Source organism: Pholis gunnellus, assembly GCF_910591455.1.
Source record: "Pholis gunnellus genome assembly, chromosome: 11".
Classification (NCBI taxonomy): Eukaryota; Metazoa; Chordata; class Actinopteri; order Perciformes; family Pholidae; genus Pholis; species Pholis gunnellus.
The window spans coordinates 13,200,133-13,217,300 of NC_136538.1; the positions used below are offsets into that span (position 1 = coordinate 13,200,133).

The 17,168-nt window shown below is 42.0% G+C and overlaps 1 protein-coding gene across 1 annotated transcript in view; it reads left to right on the forward strand.

Annotated features, from left to right (window-relative positions):
* Positions 1 to 13,496, forward strand: part of slit1a (slit homolog 1a) — a gene marked incomplete at its 5' end in the record, with an annotated part of 81,661 nt that extends 68,165 nt beyond the window's left edge. The window contains 16 exons of the mRNA XM_079168498.1: positions 894 to 962; positions 1,045 to 1,116; positions 1,222 to 1,293; positions 5,013 to 5,084; positions 6,273 to 6,436; positions 6,518 to 6,642; positions 6,755 to 6,852; positions 6,936 to 7,075; positions 7,378 to 7,471; positions 7,594 to 7,731; positions 7,825 to 8,053; positions 8,174 to 8,304; positions 8,413 to 8,567; positions 9,426 to 9,714; positions 10,769 to 10,980; positions 11,981 to 13,496. Of these exons, the coding sequence (XP_079024624.1) occupies positions 894 to 962; positions 1,045 to 1,116; positions 1,222 to 1,293; positions 5,013 to 5,084; positions 6,273 to 6,436; positions 6,518 to 6,642; positions 6,755 to 6,852; positions 6,936 to 7,075; positions 7,378 to 7,471; positions 7,594 to 7,731; positions 7,825 to 8,053; positions 8,174 to 8,304; positions 8,413 to 8,567; positions 9,426 to 9,714; positions 10,769 to 10,980; positions 11,981 to 12,219 (2,299 nt within the window). The 3' untranslated portion in view covers positions 12,220 to 13,496. The remainder of the gene's footprint in view (positions 1 to 893; positions 963 to 1,044; positions 1,117 to 1,221; positions 1,294 to 5,012; positions 5,085 to 6,272; positions 6,437 to 6,517; positions 6,643 to 6,754; positions 6,853 to 6,935; positions 7,076 to 7,377; positions 7,472 to 7,593; positions 7,732 to 7,824; positions 8,054 to 8,173; positions 8,305 to 8,412; positions 8,568 to 9,425; positions 9,715 to 10,768; positions 10,981 to 11,980) is intronic.
* Between the last annotated feature and the right edge of the window lie 3,672 nt (positions 13,497 to 17,168).

The following is a 17,168-nucleotide window of genomic DNA, read 5'->3' on the forward strand; positions in this document are numbered from 1 at the left end:
TTTTGCAGTCCCAGTGATATATAACCAGTGTGTGTCTGGAATAGGATTACTTACAGGAGGGGTACTAAGCCTGACCTCCAGGCATGAGACACAATGTTGAGTCAAAAAGTAATTGAAAGACAAAACAATCTGCGGTTTGGTGTAACATGAGATTAATTGGCAACAACAGTGTGGGAAAAAGGTGCTCTGTGTAAAAAGTGTGATGTCCTGCAATAACCGCCACAAGCGCTGCACCTAACCAGCTTTAGATCAAAATGTCCAGATGTAGAATTGAATCAACTTTTAACACCAACTGATATAAAATAAAAGATATCCTCAGTTACTATAATTAAATACTCCCTTGATATAATTCCAATTGTACAGTATATCAATTTCTCACCCTGTTACCTTGAATCCATGGAGAAAATGTTGTCCTCGCATGCCTCCACCGTGAAACTCTTGACGAACTGAAGTAAACCGGGGCCGCGTTTAACAGCGTTTACAAACACTAGCACAACTCGTGCAGTACAATCCAAGTCTCATTTATCCAGTCGTACGTTCACTACTTCCCAGACACATGCATTTTCACTAAAACCTTACTGTTTAAAACACTACTGCATTAACAGTACTCGATAATCTACATTTTACACCTTTGGAACATTTTATGTGATACAAATGTGAAAGAATGTAATTGAACGAAGATGTGGATTGAATTTTAATTGGTTGGGTTGACGGAGAGGGATTTTCTAGACTCTTCATTGAGTTTTTCCTCATTCATTATTTTTCTTTGTTCCAAACTGCTCAGTAAGAATATGTGTGATCAAATAACTCATGAGCACTTTCACTGTAAACGCCATAGAGCTCAGCATACCATATCTTGGTCTCAATGGAACTGTTTGTGTCTCTTTGTCCAGGTATCTGGATGGAAACCAGTTCAGTGTTGTGCCAAAGGAACTATCTACCTTCAAATACCTACAGCTGGTGTAAGTGTCTGTCTGCCTGCCTCCTCTGTCTCACTGTGCAGATCAATCCAGTAAACTTTGGCTTTTTACATTTTACTTTCAGAGACCTGAGCAACAACAAGATCAACTCTCTGACCAACTCGTCCTTCGCTAACATGAGCCAACTCACCACTCTGTAAGTCCTGAACAGCCAAGAGCAGTATTTCATTCCGGTGCTGACAGTAGGATGAAAACAGATGAATTTTAAATACATGCATCTGTAATTATTTTAACATTGCAGAATCCTGAGCTACAACTCACTGCGTTGTATCCCCAAAATGGCCTTCAGTGGACTGCACTCTCTCCGACTACTGTGAGTTCATTTTCATATTTCAAATGCAGACAGATGTGTGTGTTCATCTTCGGTCTGGGGTTAAGACTAGGTTAAAATCAAATTTTTAATTCATTGTATCTTGCCAGTGGTATTGGAGAGATTTTATGCAAATCAAATGAATGAACTCTTTCTTTGTCACATAATATCAGGACAATTCTCAAAACCGCATCTTGAGGCAAGTTATTTTGAAAGAAGTGTTCTAAAACAAGATAAGACTCACTTTCAAAACCAAGTGAGTTATTAAGGAGGATATTTTTGCGGCAGAGGCAGTGCAGCAGATGCTGAGAATCTTTTATTGACTCCAGAGGACTGAAACACAGTCTAAACAGTTATGACAGCTTATGAATTCACGCACACACGCACACACACACACAACCTCCGACCTATTTACTCTGTTTAAATGGCAGCCATGGGGGCAGCAGTCGTTCCATTTCCTACTCCTGCCTACTCCTCGTCTTCAGACATCTTGCCAGTCTGCCTGTTCACCTCCAAACGCCCTGAGCTCATCACCGCCTCACCGTCAGGGCCAAACACGCGCCCCCACAACCCACTGTACAAAATCACTCTGACACTGATTACCGGCGAATGTTTGCCCTGCTAACCGTAATGGTTTTGACATTGCCTCCGGGCTTTTATGAAGTTATGAAGTCTTTGATTGTGCACTCTCAGTGACCATGGGCTCCCCGTAGTTGAAGCGGTCTGCTAAATAACTGAGATGTAGAATGTAAATATGTTCGACAGATAAATGACGAAACCAAAACTAATCTTTGGACCTGCATCCAATGATAGAGCAGCTGAATGCCTCACGCTTTAACTCGAATGTACAGTTTAGTTCTACGAAGGAGAAACAGAGACCAGGCCCAGCCGCACTCCTCATGAGATTATATATGCATCTGCGTGTGTGTGTGTGTGTGTGTGTGTGTGTGTGTGTGTGTGTGTTTATGCGCGTGTGTCTGAATGCATAGCTTATATGTTTGTCATTTACTGGCTTGGTGCCCGTCAGTGTGTGTGTGGGAGTAGACTTATCGGCCATGTGTGCTCATAGCAGGCACACTTTTTACTACTGACAACAAAGCTTCAACAAAGCCTTTTTTTACAGCAGGATTCGACTAAAGCCCCGATCATAACGAGGCACACAGTGTAAGAGCCCTTTTAGCGTGCAATGAGAGTGAAGCTCGGTCATCATTAGCTGATGCCGCCTTGCTAGGCCGGGCGTGTGGCTTTGATCTCTAATGAAGCGGCGTCCGTTATTTCTGCTCTTACTTACTCACGCCACCTTCACTTTTAAAATGTTGCAAGTGTGCTAGACGCCATGTGAGGCCCTCCCCCAAAACATCACACGCCTCACACGCACCACACAGGCTCAGAACTATATACAAGCTCAGACACACACACACACACACACATATGCATAGACTGTCTGGACTATACTGTCTCACTCAGACGGGAGTCCAAATGAAGCAGAAAACTTTGATGTCTTTACTGCTGGTGTGATCAATCATAGGGCTCCCATTAAATGTCAATTGGTGCCATGGTTGTTGTTTTTTACAGCAGAGCTGTGTGGTTGCAACAAACCTTCAGCGACAATGAGCTCCATTTAATAGTTTCAAACAGGTTCAAAGTTTAAAGTTGGAAGCTTCATAGAAAACCACAGCCGGCTAAGAATGGGACGCACTCATGCATACTCAAACACACTGAGGTGCCGAAGCCTTTATAAAGCGGCACCTTTGGCTTTACAGAGCAGTAAAGAGGAGAAGGATCATTAACGCTCATGGCTTCAAACAGACCAGGGGTCTGAGCCTGGCATGGATGTGGTGTGGTTTGGTGCAAGTGTGAGTGTGAGTGTGCGTGTGCGTGTGCGTGTGCGTGTGTGTGTGCGTGTGTGTGTGTGTGTGTGTGTACTGGTTGTGGTTTGAGCTGCAGATTAATAAACTGCTAATTGGCCTGTTGGGTATTAGGTGTGAGGTGAGTGAGCTGAGACAGCTCGAGGGCGTGGTTCGCTAGGTCTTGGGTGGGAAGCTGTGACAAAAGAAAGTGATATGAAAGAGTGTGATAAAGGAAAAGAGATTTAATTCCTGCAAAGAATGAAATAAAACCTGACATATTCTCAAACTGCGGTTGGATGCAGTGCTGTGAGTAAATGCCAGTACCAGTACCACATGATCCTCAAAACATGTAGCTCACGGGGACTCACAGAATCACAGGGGAACAAGCCTGTGTGAACATTTTGAACATCTGTGCACGCTGTACATCATAAACCGTCACTTTACCTGTCCAGAAGCATCAAATGCAATTCCATTCTGAGGATTGTGCCAAGCTTGACATAGGTAAGATGGAGTGGTGTAATGATTTACAGCTGTAGAAAAGAAAAGTAAAAAAGGATATAGACAGAGAGAATGTTAGCAGGAGAGCGGATCAGGTTTCTTCCTGGAGACTCCCTGGCTCCTTTCTCCCATGAGATCTCTGCCTAGTTGGCACAATGCAGCTGGCTTCCTGCCCTCAGTATCCTAACTCCGACTACCACAACCCAACTACTCACTCTACACTAATAAGCATCCCCCCTTGCACACAGGCCAATTAACTTGTTGTCTCAGATGGTTACATAGTATATTTTCCCTTTCGTACTTGAGCACGGCTCTACATCCTTACATTGACCAGCTCCGCTCTCTGTATCCTTTCCCCTGACTCGTCAACAGCTTAGTGGTAATTCACAGATCAAACAAAAAAAAAAAGGAAGTAGGGTTTTAAAGTCTGTTTATACATCAGTTCCAATCATCCGGGCATAGAGAGCAGATGCGTCATGTATTGGTGCTGCAGACTGAGCTGTGGTAACATTAGCATGCGGTCAGCTGAGGGTTGGAGGTGGTAATGACCCAGCGGATTACAGCAGCCATCAGTCATTTAGCTATTAAGCCATGTTGGCTTGTCACGCTTGATGGTATTTAGAGAACACCAAAGGAAATGACACTACATACGATATAGTGTATAAGCACACACAGAGTGATATACATGAATGCGCTTAAATATGCAAGCACATTAACATACCTGTAAACCTGCACCCACACAATTACACTGATGTTTTTCACGGTCCTGCATGTGGTGCAGCTCTGTTACCGCCCTCCTTCTGTACCCTTGTTGGCTCTGCCAGCCAGACACACATAGAAACCTGACACCAGTCCTTCACATAGAGCCTCACGTCTCTGCTCAACCAGAAATACAAACCCAACACTACCACCCAACGTGACACTGAAATATCCCTCAACCTATTTCCTGTTATTTGTTATTAACACATTTTTGTGTGTAGGACTGCAACAATTCATCATTATCGATGAATTAGTCAATTATACTTGATTTATCCTTTTGTCTCTACTGCGTTAAACGCCAGTCACAGTCTCCAATATTAAATTTCTCCAAGATGACATTCTCAAATAGCTTTTGTCTGTTCAATATTCAATCATAGAAGTCTAAGAAAACCTGCACACTTTGGAAGCTATAATGAGCAATTTGTTTTAAGTTTTATTTGCTTTAAAAGTGATAATTTGACCACTGAAATACTAGATTTTCTGTCAATCATCTAATCAATGAATTGTCTAATCATTTCAGCTCTAACAGTACGACAGAAAAGTTACACAAAATAATATTATTTTCCTATTATGAGACATGTTTATGGTCATAACGTTTCCTCGGTCACCCCTCAGGTCTCTCCACGGCAACGAAATCTCAGAGCTTCCTGATGGCATCTTCAATGATGTGGCTTCACTTTCCCACTTGTAAGTAGTAACACCCACAGACACAGAGACACACACACACACACACAACTGTATGCCCCAATGGAAGCCTATGTGATAATGTCTGCATTTACCACTCAGTTTGTGAAGACTATACACATGTACGCTAACACACACACACACACACACACACACATTCAGTCACAGAGGGGGTCTGGTCAGACAGCCGGAGAGCGTGGCTCACAGTGGCTTGTCTGTAGTCCTCTTTGGTGGGCTTCACATGAGCCAAGCCCTCCCTTAATCAACCGCAGTCCTGTGGTTGAAGTAACACACAGACCCCTGTACTGTCTCATCTCCCTGTCACATCTCCAATACACACACACACACACACACACACACAGATTATCCATGGGCTGTGGACATTTGTGCTTGTTTTGGTTTGTTTATTTATGTCTGTAATTTTGTGTGAGGTGTGTAGGCGTAGTGTGGTTGTGCATGTACTCGTGGACATGTGTAAAACTACAGTCTTAGTATCATAGTCTAGTATCTTTGCAGTGTGCCCTCTGCCATCCAGCCTAGATATTCACATCATCCCTTGATAGTCACCGATCAATAGACCTATCAGTGTCCGAGTTGGAGATGTCGAAGGGGGGATAGAGAGGACTAAACAAAGACATTTTTTGGATTGCTGTACAGCAGTCAAGGCTGCAGGAAAACAGGGTGAAGGAAGGGATGGAGGGCGGCCATTGATCCACAGTCACAGTCAAGTGGCTTTCATGTTAGCAGATGTCAGATGTCAGCTATTGGCTGGGCCTGAAAGATGAGCCTGTGTTCCACCGTAATGGAACAGCATCGATTCAGGAGTGTTTGTGCATACAGCAGGAGGACAGAGCAGCATTGATTCACGACCACCATGACAGAAGTGGTTAAGAGTGCCTTCTGTTTGCACCTTTGTCTATAATTGAGAAGCCATTCTCCAGATGATGTATGCACAAAGTGGCATTGAGCATTACACTTTAAGTCTTCTGTATTCTTTGAGAAGAAGTGGTTTATTTCTATGGTACACAAAGTTGAGCCCGGTTTTATTTACATAAGGTTGTAGAGACACCTGCTGGTGATAGAGTGTATTACAGTGGATGGCAGAATTTGTTACTGAACGAAATGAGGCTGAAAAGTATAACGAAGCCACCCTACATCATGAAACCACTGATAAGTGTATCTACTTATTAGGGCAATTGGTGCCAACCCCTTGCACTGTGACTGTCGCCTGCGCTGGTTGTCTGACTGGGTGAAGACCAGCTACAAAGAGCCTGGCATCGCCCGTTGTGCTGGCCCGCAGGGCATGGAGGGCAAGTTGCTGCTCACCACACCTGCAAAGAAGTTTGAATGTACAGGTGAGTTATTGTGATGGACACGGATAGAAGCAGCACTAGTATCTACATGCAATTCATTCTCAACGGTCTGGTATTTCTTAGATGATGTGGACTCTACAGTGCTGGCCAAGTGTAACCCCTGTCTGTCCAGTCCCTGTGTGAACCAAGGCATCTGTCACAGCGACATGGTGGAGATGTACAGGTGCAGCTGTCCTCCGGGATTCAAGGTCAGAGCTACACAATGCTGCCACCGATTTGTGAATATCCTCTATGTGTTGCAGGGTCTTGAAGGATGCACAATGTATTATTATTATATTATAAATATGATTTGCCTTTCAGGGCAAGAACTGTGAGACAGCTCTGAATGCCTGTGTGAGTAACCCATGTGCCAACGGAGGGACCTGCCAAGTGAATGAGGATGAGGAGGGGCAATACAGGTGAGGAAGCCGAGCTTTGAAATCGTATTTATCTCACAAAGAAGAGATGAATGATGATGTAATGAGTGTGTACGTGTTCGCAGTTGCACATGTCCACTGGGCTTCGAGGGCCCCACTTGCCAAACCAACATTGACGAATGTGAGGACAACGACTGTGAGAACGGCGCAACCTGCATCGATGGAGTCAACAACTACACTTGTTTTTGTCCCCCCTACTACACAGGTTAGTGCCTGCAGCACAGTTTGACTCAAGAAGCAACTGCGCTGCAAAAAAAATCCCCAAGTCTGATACTTGAAATAAGCTAAGCTATCTACTTCTCAGAGACTAAATGGAAATGCTTTTTCAGGTTTAACCATTATATGCAAGTGTTGCTTGACCGGATCACGATCGTGAATCTTAAAACACATTCAATTGATCATGCTGTAACAATAAATTGCTGCAAGACTTGCTGTTTTTGCCGGATGGTTCTTTCTCTGTCTTGTGCAACAGTTCACACTTTTTTTTAATACTTGTTTCGGTTGTAGGGGAGATGTGCGAAGAAATGGAGGATGTGTGCGCCCCAGGACGGAGCCCCTGCGAACATCAGTCTACCTGCCTCATCACCTCCACTGGCCCCAAGTAAGTGTTTGCTGCCAGCAGCATCAGATGCAGTAAAAAATGATGACTCCCTATATGAAAAAATAGACGTATGTAGCTGTAGCTTTGTCTTTTGATTCCAGTGTTGCGTTTGTGTATTGCAGGTGCGTGTGCTCTCCTGGTTATGTTGGTGACGACTGCAGTGTAGACTATAATGACTGCGAGGAGCATCGTTGTCAGAATGGAGCTCAGTGTGTGGATGAGCTAAATGGATACTCCTGCGTCTGTCCTGAAGGATACAAGTGAGAGGAGCACACATTTAACACAGGCTTTGTTTTGGCTGCATAGTTTCATCTGCTTCACGAACATCGTCCCCCTTCTCTGTCTCTCTGCAGCGGTCAGTTGTGCGAGGTTCTCCCGTCTCCACTGTCCTTATGTGAGCTGGCCGACTGCCAGAACAACGCACCGTGTGTGGAGCGAGGCGGGCGTGTCCTCTGCCAGTGTCCTCCGGAGTTTGGGGGTCCACGCTGCGAGAAGCTGGTCAGCGTCAACTTCATTGACAGAGACTCCTACCTGCTGCTCTCTGACCTCAAGAACTGGCCGCAGGCTAACATCACCTTACAGGTATCCACAGAGTGTGTTCATGTGTGAATATTTCTGAACAGGATTTCTGTGTGTATACACGCTGCGTTTCTGAGACCTGAATAATTCAAACACCCCGATGCAAACATTTTCGCTCTGTAGGTGTCAACAGCTGAGGATAATGGCATCCTGCTGTACAATGGGGACAATGATCATATTGCAGTGGAGCTCTACCAAGGCCATGTGAAAGTCAGCTATGACCCCGGCAGCCAGCCCGGACATGCCATCTACAGGTAAGCTGCCTTTGAAACAGTGAGGTTTACTGTAACTGTTAGCTGGTGAAAAGGTGGCATTTGTATGTTTCTTATATCTAATGTCCCATCTCTGTTTTCCTTTGCCAGCACTGAGACGATCAACGATGGCCAGTTCCACACTGTGGAGCTAGTGACCTTTGACCAGATGGTGAACCTGTCCATTGATGGGGGTCTCCCTACAACAATGGACAGCTTTGGGGCGGTGCGGCCCCTCAACGGGGAGGCTCCACTATACGTGGGGGGTAGGGGCCCTCTCCAGAACACACCTCCCTCCTCTGCAGGCACTCTTAACTACTACACTACTGTCAATCACCCTCCCCCCCCCCTCGCTTTGTCACCACTGCAACCAACCCCTCCCCTCAACTCTATCCTCCCTCCACCCACACCCTATCCTCCACCCACAACATCCCCACCTTCAGTCATGACTGTGTTTGCTAGGGGCCACACATTAATTCGCAACAAACACATATGCACAGACGCCAGTGCGCCATATTTGCACAAATTTCAATGAATAAATAACCCATTTCACCTTAAAAAAGAAAATAAACAAATAAACATGACTCTCAAAAATGAGATTTCTGATTATAACCTATAGTGAACACACCGCTGAATAGTGCAATAGATCTATTGTTGTTTGTCAAACATTTCTTACACTATGTGAAGTATGCCCTCTAGTGACTACCATAAGAACTACCAGACACAGTCTTCACTTCAGCTTTGTTCTGTATTTGCATGGATGTGTGGAAGGAGTGGCTCATAATTGGTACAGTGTGTTTCAGTGCTGTGATGTGTTGTGCTGTACTGTTCTTCATTCATACAACACTACAGGAGACATTTTCCCATACCACTTTGCCTTTTGCTGTCTTTTGTTTCAAGGATGATGTGTCTTGTGGTGCAAATGCAAAACATCAAAGCCCATTTAAAAAAAAGAGTACATTCATTTGACAAATTGTATACGCACTGTTGGGATACCCATATTTGAAATGCCTTCCTTCATTACACTCATACCAGCCCTGTGTTAGTCGTCTGTCTGTGATCCAGTATGCACGTCTTCGCACCTTTTAAAGTCATCTGTTTTCCCCCTCCTCCTCCTCCTCCAGGCATGCCGGTGGATGTACATTCCGGTGCTTTCCGTCTCTGGCAGCTCCAGAACGGTTCCAGTTTCCATGGCTGTATCCAGAACCTATACATCAACAATGAGCTCCAGGACTTCACCAAGACACAGATGAAGCCTGGCGTGGTACCGGGCTGCGAGCCCTGCAAGAAGATCTACTGTGTACATGGCATATGCCAGCCTGATGGGTTCCAGGGACCAGTGTGCCACTGCCAGCCAGGCTGGAGTGGACCGCACTGTGATCAGACAGCTACCAACCCCTGCCAGGGCAGCAAGTATGTTAGCGAATGGAATAGAAATATTATATACATATTTAACAGTAAACATCTTACTGCCCTTTGTCTTCCCACACAATGGGCAGTGGGGGAAGAAGTACTCAAATCCTTTACTTAAATAAAAGTACCAATACAACAACACAATGTAAAGATGCACTGTTACACGTATTGCCATCAAAATCCCATTTAAGTAAAAGCACAGAAGTATCATCAGCAAAATGTTAAGTTAAGTAAGTACTTCTTCTGCGGAAAAAATAACCTCTGTGGCTGATTTATTATAAAGCATTTCCTTGTTAGATTGTTGATACTGATGCAACGTTTACGTGGCATTTTACTGTTGTATGTTAGGTGGAGATAGTTTAATCACTTTACATGTGGTGCTTTAGTTCAAGGATTCTCAACCTTCTGTAACTTAAGGCACACTTCTAATTGGTTGATTTTTGAGGACCACCTTCCCAAATACAGAAGAAAAAAAACATGGCTGTAAATATGTGTTATGCCAGCATACATATGCTGCTTATTGTCACCTGTCACTGCCCCAACATCCAAATGTAATGTATTCATGGTCATATTTCCTCACCGCAAGCTTTGTAGTCTTTAATGGCACAGGGTTGTCCGGTACATATTGTTTTCATTTCAAAAGACGATCCTTTTTGTGTCACCAGCTGGTTATCAGTGGCAAAACCGTCTCTACCTGATGTGTCGTGATTGGCGTGGTGATATTGAAATGTAACAGGTCAATGAAATAATGCATTTTAATTTAATGTGTTTTATCTATTTGAATTCTTGAGCATATTTAGATATTAAAATAACTAGCTTATATTTTACCAAAACATTAATTTGTAATGTAATCTAGCCATTTGGCAGAAAGCTTATCTCCTCAACCCACCAGTGGGCCGATGAGCTCCAACCAAATTCAAGTACAGTACCTCAGTAGATGTAGTTGGGAACCTTTTTTCTGATGCATCAAATCACGATACTGCTTTTGAAACATAAACTTCATTGATTTATATACTGAGCAGGGAATTTGATCAACGTGATTGTGTCTTACTAGGTGCGTCCATGGAAAGTGCATCGTTCTGGACACTCAGTCATATCGCTGCGAGTGTGAGGACGGTTACCGCGGTGCGCTGTGTAACCAACAGGGAGAGCTGTTCAACCCCTGCCGTCGCCTGTCCTGCAAACACGGTCGCTGTCAGATCTCAGACACAGGAGACGCCTACTGTCACTGTGAAAGTGGCTACACTGGGGAACTTTGTGACGCAGGTTGGTTTTCTCTTTGTCAGTCTGTAATTCTAAAGGACGCTGTGTAGTTTATTTATGGAATCCTGCGAGAGTCACCTTATCTGAAAAGGACCACCAGCGCTCTTACTGACCCACTGACTGACTGTTTCGGACGATTGTTTGAAGGACTTTTCCTAACATTTTTACTTTTTTGATGTCATTTATGACGTATAGTTCTTTGACTTTTTTTATGAGATCCTATGCTATCACTTTTTTATGACATTTTTAAAACATACTATCACTTTGCATGCGTCCTTGCCGGCAACAACCGTGGCAGAAGGCATGATGTTTTCCGGTTGTCCGTCCGTCTGCACCATTCTTGTGAACACAATATCTAAAAAATTCTGGAACTTTTTTTCTAATTTGTCATCAATAACATACTCTATCACAACTTTTTATGACTTTTCTAATTACTTTTTACGACATACTATACTATGACTTTTCTATGACATTTCATATACTATATTATGACATTTTTTATATTATTGTGGCATTATATATTTTGCCTTTAATTACTTTTTAATTACATACTATTATTATAACTATTTAATTATATTCTTTGTTTATGATGTACTCTATTGGGATTTGTTTTATGGCATTGTATACTATGAGGTACTGTACTATGACTTTTCATATTACATTTTTCAACTTTCAACATTTGTTATGATTTTTCTACATGACATAATTTTTTATGACATTTTCATGACTTCTTTATTAACATGTGTGTTGGCATAATGTGTGTGTTCGTATAGGGAACAAGATTTATTTTCCACCTCTTGTGTATTAGTGATTTTACTTATTTTATGCTTTGATCCCACCCCGTCTATCTGAATTTCGTTAGCAGTTAGATGCGGTCAGAACTCCAAGTGTGTCCAAAAATGTATGGAAAGGGTCTTAAAAAAAGGTGTCTAATATAACTTCAGGATTCCTGCCTATACCCTGATTATTAAGTTAATCTTCGGGTCTTTTTCATGTTTTCCAGAGTCTGAATGCCGAGGGGAACCTGTGCGAGACTTCTACCAGGTACAGAGAGGCTACGCCATCTGCCAGACGACGCGCATGGTTTCTTGGGTGGAGTGCACTGGGGCTTGCGATACGGGGGCCTGCTGCGCCAGCCAGCGAATGAAACGCCGGAAATACACCTTTGAATGCAGCGATGGAACCTCCTTCAGCGAGGAAGTGGAAAAGACCATCAAGTGCGGCTGTATGGGCTGCATGTAGCACCATTCACTCACATTTCCTGCCGCTGCCGCCGAGCAGAAGATAGAGAGAAAGGAAGAAAGAAAGAGGACTGGAGTAAAGCGAGGGAGGGAAAGAAAGAAAAAGAGAGAGTATAAAGAATATATATAAAACCTCTATCTATATATTATGGACAACAATGTTTGTAAAATAGGACATTTCCTCCCCTTCCAAGGGTGTGTGACCTACAGTAACACAGAGAAACCAACATCATGAGCAACAATGTAGAAGTGACAACAACAGCAACAGAACCATTGTATCTGCAACATTGTCCCAAGGGGTCCAGAGATTTCAAAGGTTTTTGCATTCAGAGTGAGGCATCCCTCCAACCCAAATTACCCAGTGTGAATTCCCCATCCACCTGTGAGGCATCCGACAGCCTAGCCACCATCCACCATCTTTGCTTCATGGAGGCAGTGAGGACATTGGGGTCCAGCCTGGCTAAGAGTGGCAAAAGAGAGGAAGAGAAAGACAAAAAGAGAGAAGCAGAGGGATGACGAGAGAGCTGGACCGTTTGACTTGGCAAAGCTATCTTGAGTTGAGCTTGGCTGGGTTACCTGGAGAGGGCTGGATATGGTTTGGGTTGAGTTAAAAGTTGTTGGTTTGGTGTAGTACTTTCTCTGCCGGGATACACTCATCCATCCACACATGCACATGTAGAAGTGAACAAAGAAAAGTAAGGATTAGAGTGGCACATAATCCAGTGCGGATGTCGTGACTTTGAGGCCAGTTGGTCTGGCGTCACAGTTGTTTGCTGTGAGGTTCAGTAACATAGAAACTCCATAAAAATAGAGACTGCACTGACTAGCAGCACTGAAAATGACAGTCGTAGACCTCTCTAAAGTACATGACCACACGCATGGGATACACACAGTCTCGACACTTGTAAGAGGGAGAGGGCTTGTGTGGTTCAACTATGTATTCTGTTCGTATAACAAACCAAACCTGGTGCTGGCAGTGCCCAGTGGTTATCATTCCCCCAGCATGGATTGCCTCAGGGTTAGGATGATTTGCATAATCCCACCCCCTTTGAGCAGGAGGCTGTTTAGCCCTGCTCGTCTTGATGCCTGCAGTATTAAACTTGTGCAAACTGTTGCATGTGTGGAGAAGAGTTTGCCGACAAATATGTAGAGCTTCTTAATATCACTATACATGTTATCAAAAAAAGGTTGCAGACTCGTCTTCTGGTTTTTATTTTGTTCTGTCTAATTTCTCATATTGATTTGCTTTTATTTTTTGTTATTTTTTGTTATATTTTGTCTCATGATGTAACCTAACTCCTTTAGCCCCCCCCCCCCCCCCCCCCAACAACTCTTTATATAGAAATGCCTAACAGATTCTAATATATATATTTGTATTTCATTTTGGTATAGTATTTTTCTATGTTAAAGAGTAAGTCTGTTTCTGGAAGCTTTGGGACTGGTGGTAAGGCATTCAGTTGGTTCCCTAGGTGTTTTTATTTGTTGATCTCACTTGCTTCAACAAGGTAATTAATTACATTAATTGGCCAAAAATACAGCAGATGGTTGGCCTTGTTGTATAGGAGGCAGTAATGGTCTAGAAATATGTTTAATATTGTATATGTTGTCTTCCATGTGAATATTACATATAATTCATGAGAGTCTGTGCTTGATTTTATTTATTTTATCTAAAGGCATTTTCCTGTAGAAAGTGAAAGGCATACATGTTGCTGACTTTCAGAAATATTTTCTAAAATTTCAAAAAGAACAAAAAAGGTAAAATAATGAATAAAAATAGCATAAAAATCTGTAAGGTATTTGTAACATCACTTGATAACGAGTTATGACAGTGTTTTCCTGCTCTCTGGCTCAGACATTCCTCATTTGCTACAAGGGCCGGAGAGGACAGAGCTGGGCTTGAGAAAGGTTCCCCTCAAATTGACCTTGTAATTACCATACCACACTTCAAGGCTTCTGATTGTTTTCCTGTTCATTTTGTTGAAGTGTTGGGTTGTATTTCTATCATTTTATTTTGAGAGATGTTTGCCATAGGTGTTTTTCTTCTTTTTTTTTTAGTTCAACAGAGTTAAAGTAGTCAAGCTCAACTTATCATAAGCTGCTGTCAAGCCAGAAGAAATAGGATGAAATTGCTTCTGAGGACAATGATCATGTTAAGGTATCATCCTAGATTTGTCTGAATAGGCAACTGTGTGACGCATTACATGCCCATTACTGACAGATCATAAAAGAGAAAGATCTGGACATTTCAATGTCTGTCAGTTCTGAGTATCCACACACAGAAAAAAAAGAAGAAATGGTGCCAATTGCAGTGAACACAACAGTCATACCTGAATGTATAAATGTGTATAGATAAATATGACCTATGCTTATTCATGAAGTGGTAACTTTTAGCTGTTAATTAGTTTCCAATGTAAGATATAGAGATCACATACTGTTCAATAAGTGACAGTCCATCAGGATGGCTTAAGGCATTGCTCTCCCTGCAGATTGGGATTGTGTTTATCCATTTTGCTGATCTAAATGTTAAAAGTCTCTTTATTGTGTGACAGGCTGCAGAGCCAGATATCAGCTTGGTACAATGGACACAGAGCTCCTATTCAAATTGCTACCCATGTTATCTTTGTTTTACATGCAGTTGATGTGATCCCAGTAGTGTACAATAACATTAAAAGAAGATCTCATAAAGGGTACTGATGAACAGTCACTGTAACTCTTAGGCTGTGTGCCTCGTAAAGGTGCATATTTAGTTGAATGTGGCTTTCTTTTCATGTCTCCTTTCCTTCCTCTGCACTGATCTGTACTAGACTGGTGCATTCAACTTCCCGGTAGACATCTTAGTGGTGCTTGTGCTATATTGAGATGTAATTCAGTTATCTGGTCACATGACCAGAAACACAGATTTACCATCCTATGAACTATATACATAAATATGTTATTGTAAACAACACAATGTCTCTGTTGTATTGAACTGGTGCAAAAGCTTAAGAAATATCCCTCGTTGGGTTCAGTCTATTTACTTTTGTGTTACAGGATTGATGGTGGGATTTAACTGAAAAACTCCCAATAATGCTGAATGTATGTAGTGCCACCGACAAAATGTTTACCAAACCTCCACTCTTTTTCATTAATTAAACTTAAATGTGTGTGCTTTTAACAAAGTTTTGTCTTTTTTATCTTTTACTTAATGTCTAATTTCTAACATAAAAGCATAAAATGTTAAGCCAATACAGACGAGAAGTCCATAAAGGGCTAACAGAAAATGGATACAGGCAAATCTATCATGGGATATGATCAAAAGCTCCAGAACGGCTACTAAATGGATTAAATGTGCGAGATATACTTCACTTTCAATAGCTTATATTTAATGCACTACTCGGCTTCTGTATCAAACTGTGCCGTTTGAGAACCCTGGCATAGTATAGTATGCCATTAAAATACCAGTAAAAATAACTTATAATATAATGTGCCATAAAAAGGTCATAGTATAGTAGTGTAGTATGCTATTCAAATATTATTTGAAAAGTGGAAGTATAGTTTTCATAAAAATATTGTAGTACAGAGTACCATAAAAAGTTTCGCATAGTATGCCATTAAAATATGTATGGTAGGCCATTACTTAGAATTGTCATCAATGGCATCAGAAAGTCATAGCATAACATAAAAAATGTCATAGTATAGTATGTCGAAAAAAGTCAAAAACAGTCATAATATAGCATGTTGAAAAAAGTCAAAAACGGTCATAGTATAGTATGTCAAAAAAGTCATAAACAGTCATAGTATAGTATGTCGAAAAAAGTCAAAAACGGTCATAGTATAGCATGTCGAAAAAAGTCAAAAACGGTCATAGTATAGCATGTCGAAAAAAGTCAAAAACGGTCATAGTATAGTATGTCAAAAAAGTCATAAACAGTCATAGTATAGTATGTCGAAAAAAGTCAAAAACGGTCGTAGTATAGCATGTTGAAAAAAGTCTAAAACGGTCATAGTATAGCATGTTGAAAAAAGTCTATAGTATAACTTGTTGAGAAAAGTCAAACAGTCATAGTATAGTATGTCGAAAAAAGTGATAGTATAGCACAGGGGTCGGCAACCTTATTATTCAAAGAGCCATTTTACCCTATTTTCCACCAAATAGAATTCGTCTGGAGCCGCAAAAGATATTTGATATCACAGCTTATAAAGTTTTATAGATAGTTATGTTATATATACAAAAACTATAGGTTGTTGTATTTATGAAATTATAGAACAAGAATAGACAATTCTTGACACTTTATTGCTATTTTCAGTGACAGTATCACCTCAAACTCCAAGATAAGAGGTGTTCCCTTTGAAAGATTGTCCTTTGTGCAAAAAATTTAATTAAAATAACCGTTATTTTTTTGTCAATGCCTCAGGCCATGTCCACACTACTACGTTCCTTTTGAAAACACATATGTTTTGCTACGTTTACACTGAGCGTCCACACTACGCCGGAATTTTCAAAGCACCGAAAACGGAGGAGTTTGAAAATGCTCCCGAGGGCGGATAAGTTTGAAAACTCCGGGGTTGCTTTGTCGTGTCGACGGCGTAAACGCATACGTTTGGAAACGATCACGTGTTCGCTACTTGATTGGTTCTTAGCACTCACGTCGTGTCCTTCCCTGATTGCTCACACCCCTATCACGTGACCCTTACCCGGAAATACAACAGCCTTGATTGCCAATCGACTACCAGGTTAATTCAACATGCACAACTGATTACAGGCGTTGCTGACCTTGTTGTCTTTACTAGCAGCTGTTGTTCAGTTAAAGTCTGAATTTCTGCAGAGGAAGCAGCTGTTATTGGAGCAATCAGCGAGCGGCGTGACCAGCTGCGTAATCAGACCTACGGAGCGGACGTCTGAAGTCACGGTTAGTGGCTTTAGGGAGGGTGATGGACACAAAACAAAGACTTTCCTTTCCTTATTCATGT